General features: G+C 38.5%; 1 protein-coding gene across 1 annotated transcript; it reads left to right on the top strand.

Annotated features, from left to right (window-relative positions):
• The first annotated feature begins 1,984 nt into the window (after positions 1–1,984).
• KBTBD8 (kelch repeat and BTB domain containing 8) lies at positions 1,985–7,575 on the top strand. Its single transcript, XM_009648360.2, has 3 exons — positions 1,985–2,245; positions 2,896–4,010; positions 6,579–7,575. Exons 1-3 carry the CDS (start codon positions 2,097–2,099, stop codon positions 7,040–7,042), a joined length of 1,728 nt encoding a protein of 575 aa, XP_009646655.1. The 5' UTR covers positions 1,985–2,096; the 3' UTR covers positions 7,043–7,575.
• Positions 7,576–7,657: the final 82 nt, after the last annotated feature.

The following is a 7,657-nucleotide window of genomic DNA, read 5'->3' as shown; positions in this document are numbered from 1 at the left end:
AAGGTGACAGCAGAGAGGGGTGCGTCGGGGGCGGATGGGGCCAGGGGTGTGGGGTAGGAGGACGCCGGAGTGAGGGCCTGTGTATGGGGAGCGAGCAGCACCGCGTGAGGGGAGCTGTGCAGCGGTACTGTGCTTTGTTAGGGCGGGCGGTGCGTGGAAGGAGGGTTTCCTGTGAGGGGCACCCCCACACTGTGGTCTGTGTGAGGGGAGCTGCCGAGAGGGAGGAGTGGGGTTGTCCCATGATGAAAGGCTTCTATGAGGGTGGATATATGGGGGATGGAGAAGGGAGAGGTGTCTGAGAAATTAATGCAGTTGAGTATTGTGGGGTGATGTCTGGGAGGAACGGAGTTACAATTTTGAGGTGCAAGTGGGAGGAATATTAATAGAGGAAAAAGGTGCTTGGGGTGGGAGGGAAAAAATAAAGGTGATGAAAGTGACTGGGAAGGTGTTATAAGGTGAAACCAGTAATGTGGATAGTGTCAAGGATTAAATAGAAAAACTGGAATACAGGGATGAGTATCCTGGCTGAGTCCACCAGTGCTGGAATCTGCCTTGATCACATGTGCTCATTGCCTGAGCGACTGGCAGGGTCAGAGAAGAATTATTTTGCCTATTTTTCACTGTTAGAAAGTAAATGAAACTCCTCTGCAATGGTAGCTACATCAAAGTTTTCTTGTACATCAAAGCTTTGCTAGGTAGGAAGCCTTGGAAGTGATGTAATGAAGTATTATTTACTTGGAATTTGTTTGCTAGTGATTAGCGTTGTTTCTGTACAAGTACAAATTCTCCCCTAATGATTGGTTAGTTTTGAACGTTGGAGCTCAGTTACTGTGATAAAGTAAACTCCCCTGTTGTAGCTCTTACCTTTAAGTATTTACTATTGTATTTGGAAAAAAAAGTGTTTTGAAGACTTTTCATAACAGTACTTTGAAGAGACACTGACAATATTTGGCTGCAAGCCTGCCATAGGAAATGCATGTGTACCAGCAGATCCCTACTGATTTAATTGTTGCTGTGTTCAAAGCTGTGTCTGAATTCTGAGTAAGAGAAATTGTAACTGCTGTGTATCACCACGAGTTAGAATTTAAATCTCCTATTCATCATCAACAATTGTTGTTCGCCATCCTCTTTGCCCCTTTGTGTTGCCTAAAATTTGTTGGAAGCATTCTCTGTTGCAAGTCAGCAGCTTTACCTGCTTTGCAGCTCTCTTACCACCTAATGTTTTTCTTTTGGGCTTTCCTTTGTTGTTGTTGCATAAAAATTTTGTTGCTATTACAAAACAGATTTTTGTGCTTGAGACACTGCTCAGTTTTCACTTTCAGATTTACTTCAGTAGGCATATCACATGTTGCTTAGAAGCATATGCTACACTTCATTTGTTTTCTCAATGATATGTAAACTTCTTCATACCCGAGTAATTTTAAATGGTAGTTGTATTTTATTTGTAAAGAAAAACATGTAACCGTATATATGAATTTATGTGACTTCAAGTTCATTGCCCAACATACTGTAGGGCTGTTTCTTCATACGTCTACGCTATTAACCATCACTTCTGTAAGTTAGTAGCCAGTTCCTGTTTCAGTGTGAAGTTAAGTACATGTACGCACAGACACGTAATGGTGATGTAGATTGGGGGCTTATTTTGTTCTTCTGCATTCTTTGTTTTCCCGTTTTATAACTCAGTAAGCATTGTGATTCTTGACTTGTATTCCCTCCTCCCCAGGGATATGTAATAAATATGAACTATTTATATGATTTTTTTTTTCTTAGTATTAATGGATATAGTTGTATAGGTTAACATTAACTTACATGCGCCTTGGGAAAAGGAAAAAAAATTGAGGTATCTTCGTATCTATACTCACCCTTGAAAATTTTAGACTTGCTGTTGATGGATGATGACAGTGAGGAAGTATGGAATACTCATTTGAGCTAATTCTTGTTCATGTGTGGTGTTTTTTGGTGTGTATGGGGTTTTGGGGCGTTGTGGTTTTATTTGCTTGCTTTTTGTTAAACAGTTTCAATTTTGCTTTGTAGAACCAAGTAAGTTTTCACAAACACTGAATGGAATTCCTTCTTCAAACACAGTCAGCAGTGGAATGGACCCCTTCCATGCTTGTAGTATTCTTCAACAGCTTAAAACCATGTATGATGAAGGACAACTGACAGATATCGTAGTGGAAGTGGATCATGGGAAAACATTCTCCTGTCATAGGAATGTTCTTGCTGCAATCAGTCCTTATTTCAGGTACAATAGTCCATTGTTCTAGTGGTGATCAAAAGCAGAATCATAACTTGTTTTCATTAAATGAAAATTAGAAAAAAAATCACACCTATAGTAATATTCCATGTAACTATCAGTAATGCAGTGCATCTAGTAAGTAAAGATTATTGTTCTCTTAATGTCAATGAATTATCAGTGTCTGTTTAACAAAGAAGAGTATCAGTGGAGAAAATGTCCCATGATTTATTAAAAAAAAAAAAAAAAAAAACCAACCCAAAAATGCCTCCACTAGAGAGGGTATCTTGGATACAGTAACGGCATAGTTAAACTACTTGTTTCCTTTTAAAGTTATGTATTATAGTATGCTAGAATATGCATATGAAATAACATGTTGAAAGTTGAGTGCAAAGACTTGGATATGTGAGGAGCTTTGGTTGTAAACTAAGTGAATTTTAATATGGGGTTAGTGAGATAATTAAGAAATTTCAGCTTGCCACTTTTGTTTTGGCAAGTCTAGGACTGATCTTAAATTTAGGTACCCAATCAGTGATAAATGTATTTGTGCTGCTCTAAGGGCAACCACATTGGGATTAGCTGTACAATATAATTTCATTTCTTACACCTGTAGTGGGAAGGTAATTACAAATAAACTGCTAAATATTTTTCTTTTGTAGATCTATGTTCACTAGCGGCCTTACAGAGAGTACCCAGAAAGAAGTTCGTATAGTTGGTGTTGAAGCAGAGTCAATGCATTTAGTATTGAACTATGCATATACCTCCAGAGTAATGCTGACAGAGGCCAACGTTCAAGCTTTGTTCACTGCAGCTAGTATCTTCCAGATCCCTTCCATACAAGACCAGTGTGCTAAATATATGATCAGTCATTTGGACCCACAGAACTCCATTGGGGTGTTTATCTTTGCTGATCACTATGGTCATCAGGAACTCAAAGACAAATCGCAGGACTACATTCGTAAAAAGTTTCTGAGTGTCACCAAAGAGCAAGAATTTCTTCAGTTGAGAAAAGACCAACTGATAAGCATACTCGACAGTGACGATTTAAATGTAGACAAAGAAGAACATGTTTATGACAGCATTATAAGGTGGTTTGAGCATGAACAAAATAAGAGAGAAGTGCACCTTCCAGAAATATTTGCCAAATGCATCCGTATGCCTCTGTTGGAAGAGACGTTTTTAGAGAAAATCCCTCCCATGTTTGCACAGGCTATGGCCAAAAGCTGTGTACAAAAGGGACAACATAGTGCCAATGGCTATACACAACGGCTTGGAATGACCGCTTCTGAAATGATCATATGCTTTGATGCTGCCCACAAACACTCAGGAAAGAAGCAAACAGTGCCTTGTTTAGATTCGGTCACAGGGAGAGTGTTTAAACTATGCAAGCCACCAAATGACTTGAGGGAGGTTGGAATTCTTGTGTCTCCTGATAATGATATTTATATTGCGGGTGGTTACAGACCAAGCAGCAGCGAGGTCTCCATTGACCACAGAGCAGAGAGTGATTTTTGGATGTATGATCACTCTGGCAATAGGTGGATTCAGAAAGCTCCATTGTTGCGAGCCAGAATAGGCTGCAAATTGGTTCATTGCTGTGGTAAACTGTATGCAATAGGTGGTTGCGTTTATGAAGGAGATGGGCGAAACTCACTCAAGTCTGTGGAGTGTTATGACAGCCGAGAGAACTGTTGGACAGCTGTCTGTCCGATGCCGGTAGCAATGGAGTTTCATAGTGCTGTGGAATATAAGGATAACATCTATGTTTTACAGGGTAAGGTTGTTTGACTGACTATACGGTGGTTTTTTTGGAAGTGGGGATTGTTCAATCTGACTGTCTGCGCTCTCTTAAGCACCTTAGAAAACCCAAGTTTCCTGGACGTTTAAAGAGTACCCTGGGACAACGGGGTGGGAGGAATGCTAAGGAGAGCAGTGGGTGAGGAGGAGTGAGGTTTCTGCTTGGGTTCTCGTGCCCTGGGAAATGTGTCACTAACTTGTAGTATTGAGTTATTGCACAAAGGGCAGTTTTGGTGGAGTTCTAAGTCAACAGCTTAGTATTAAATTTTACTGTGAAAATTCTTTATTAAATCATTTTTATCTGGGTGAAATGCACTAATGTTGAAGAAAAGATATTGTCCTATGAAAAAGCACTTTGCATTTTATTTAGCTAAACCTGTGAAAATTCCTGTTGTCTCTATTCTTGGTGACTCATAAAAGTCAATTAACCACTGTAGGCCTTCTTTTCCTGCCCTACCCTGCTTTTTGAAGTCATCCTGGTAACTAAGAATGATGATTTATCTCTTTGTAGTTAACTCTGTTTCTTTGGTCAGTAATTATAGTACTGCCTTTACATTTGGTAAATGATCAGACTTATTGGTGTATTGGATATTGATTCCTAAATGAATAAAAAGGATCATTATGGGAATGGATCAAATTAAATTATTCTTCCCTTTATTTTATTTATGGAGATCTTGCATACATAGAAACACATATTTTATATATGAGCCATACAGCAGTCTACACTTAAAAGCACTGAGACTGGTCTGTGAGGCTCTGGTGAGAGTCCCAAGCAGTGGAAAGAAGGAGGAGGGGGCGTCTTGGTTATGTTTTGCTAAGGGCCACCTCTGTTTAAACACCTGCCGAAGCTGGGGTCTTAGATCCATACCAGCTCCCTCTTTGGGTCACTTTCCATACAAAGCTGGACCACAGGGACGAGACAGGGTAGAGAATACTGTTAAGGTCATTGTTATTTACTGGAAAAAGTCAACCTGGTTTCTTGACTTTGTATTCCTGCCACTCAGTAAGGTCGGTGGGCTTCCATGTGGTTTGCAAAGAGTTTTCTTCTTTCATTGTTTCTCTATCAGGTTTGACTCTTGTTGGTTGTGGCTTTAAATAATCCTATTGCATTAGCAATGTCTCTGAATCTGTCTCTTCTATTGGGTCAGACATCTGCTTTAGGTGGTTAGAAAGGAATGCTGAAGAATATTTAACTTGGTAGAGTAGTTGTTCATCCTTTAAATGTTTTTAGAACTGCTAAAAAGTAGATATTATAACCTATAGAATAAGAATAAAAGTGTTTACAAATTTTAGCTGCACTAATTCTGTGCTTCAGTTGTTTAAACAATGACTCAATGCTCGCATAAATAAGCAAGCTACTTCACTGTGCTAACCAGCAAATTATAAAGATTCCTGTTATGGGAAATAGGCAGCTATTCTATTTGAGTGTGGTAGATAAAACCTTGATTGAGTGGCACTGAAAAAATAAAGTTAATTTTCGTAATTTTTCTAGAGAAAGCTCATAAGTTTGAAGTAGTTAATAAGGATTGGTGAGAGTGTTAAAATGCCAACGGAAAGCAAGCGTCAGTCATAGGAGATTACACCGTGGAACAAAAATGAATAATCAAAAAATGTGTTATCTGTAAGATTTAAGAGATTAAGCTGTGTTCCACCCATTTTACTGTATTATTTCTGTGTTCTTTGTTATACTTGAGGTGCTTGGTTACACAGCAGCTTGGTTAAAATTCTTAAAATAGACATGTGAAATCATATATGATTTGAATTATGCCAATATTTGGTACATGTTGGGCCTTTCTTCTCCTGGGCTTTACAAAAGACAAGGTGGTCTTTATCCATGTTATTCTCATCAAGTTTGCAGAGCATGAGCTTTCAGTCACCTGAACTTCCATTATGTACAGTCTGTAGATGCTACTCTGTGCAGTCAATGGAAGAGGTGTTTCATAATCCTACCGCAAAGTTAACGATGAATCAATAGCTTCATGCAAGTATTCACCTGGCATCCTTTTAAGCAGATCAACTGAAATGTGTAACCCAGCCACCTGATACAAGTAGCTTTAAAATCTGTGTGTAGTACAAGACACCATTATTTGCTCAGATTTGGCAACTTTCAAGCACTGAATTCTGAGACTCCACAGTCTGTAGATGACCTGTTGTGAAGGTGTTAAAGAATGAAACAAATACTTCGGACATTTCAAGACTGGAAGCTTGAAAGGTTTTGTCCCAAGTTATTAAGCACTGTTTAGAAGTAGTAAAGGATAGCTAGGAAATACGTAAAACGTTGTATTTCTGATATGCTTCAAATTCCCTCCTCTTCAGCTGGAATAGAAACTCAAAGTAGTTTTTACTCATGCTATTAATATTTTTGTAACGCACTTGGAAGAAAGCAGGTGATGGTGTTAGGTGTTTTGTTATGGGATCAAAGATTCTAAAAGTTGGTAGCCCATTTCTCTCTGTGGAAGAACATACCTGAAAGCTTAGTAGCTGTGGAATTGCTGTTCTGGAAATGATGCTTAAGTTATGTTTTATTTTTCCTCTCTCTTTTCAGGGGAATTTTTTCTCTGCTATGATCCTCAGAAGGATTACTGGGGATTTTTGACCCCCATGACTGTGCCTAGAATCCAAGGCTTGGCAACTGTGTACAATGATTCCATCTACTACATAGCTGGAACCTGTGGAGACCATCAACGTATGTTTACCGTAGAGGCCTATGACATTGAACAAAATAAGTGGACTCGAAAAAAAGACTTTCCATGTGATCAGTCCATTAATCCATACATAAAACTCGTACTCCTCAAAAATAAACTCCATCTGTTTGTCAGAGCTACTCAAGTCACTGTTGAAGAACATGTTTTCAGAACCAGCAGGAAGAATTCACTCTACCAGTATGATGAGGTTACTGACCAATGGCAAAAAGTATATGAGACTCCAGATAGGCTCTGGGATTTAGGCCGGCATTTTGAATGTGTTGTTGCTAAATTGTATCCGCAGTGTCTTCAGAAAGTTATTTAAATTTTTTTTTTTTTTCAGTAACAGGCCTTAGTGATTTCAGTGGTAATCTGATGCTAGAGAAAACATGTCTTAAAAGAAAACAAAGAAATTCTGTCAGTATTTATTGTAAGCTGAAACAGACAGTTTTTTTGTATATGGGGATGGGTGCTCTTTAAAGGTTGCAGTCTGGGGAGGGAATTACTGGTTCAGTTTCATATTTACTGATTTTTTTTCTGGGAAATGAGAAGGAGGTTAAAAAGTGCAATTATCAGCATTTTTTTTCTGGTAAACACTTAATCATGTCATACTAGAGGGGTGTTTTTGTGGTAAGAGCAAATTAAGTGGAAGAGCCAGGATAACTATGCACTACAGTGAAAGAAAATCTAGCATTAATAGCTAAGGATGTCCAAGATGTTTTGAAGTGACTTTTCTCTTTTTTCTCTTTTTTTTAAATACGGGTAAAATTTGAGGCAATATCACTAAGTTGGTGGTTTGGGTTGTTTTGGTGTTTTGGTTTGGTTTTTTTGGTTTTTTTTTTGTTTTTTTTTTAGTTTTAGATTGAAAGTACATAGAGGAATGGTAGATCCTGATTCATAATGATTTTTTTTATACTGTTTTTGAAGTCTGCTAAGATGT

This window comes from Egretta garzetta, unplaced genomic scaffold (genome assembly GCF_000687185.1).
Source record: "Egretta garzetta isolate BGI_Z169 unplaced genomic scaffold, ASM68718v1 scaffold91, whole genome shotgun sequence".
Taxonomy (NCBI): Eukaryota; Metazoa; Chordata; class Aves; order Pelecaniformes; family Ardeidae; genus Egretta; species Egretta garzetta.
The sequence above is the reverse complement of the archived record's forward strand: the minus strand, read 5'-3'. Positions and strand labels throughout refer to the sequence as shown.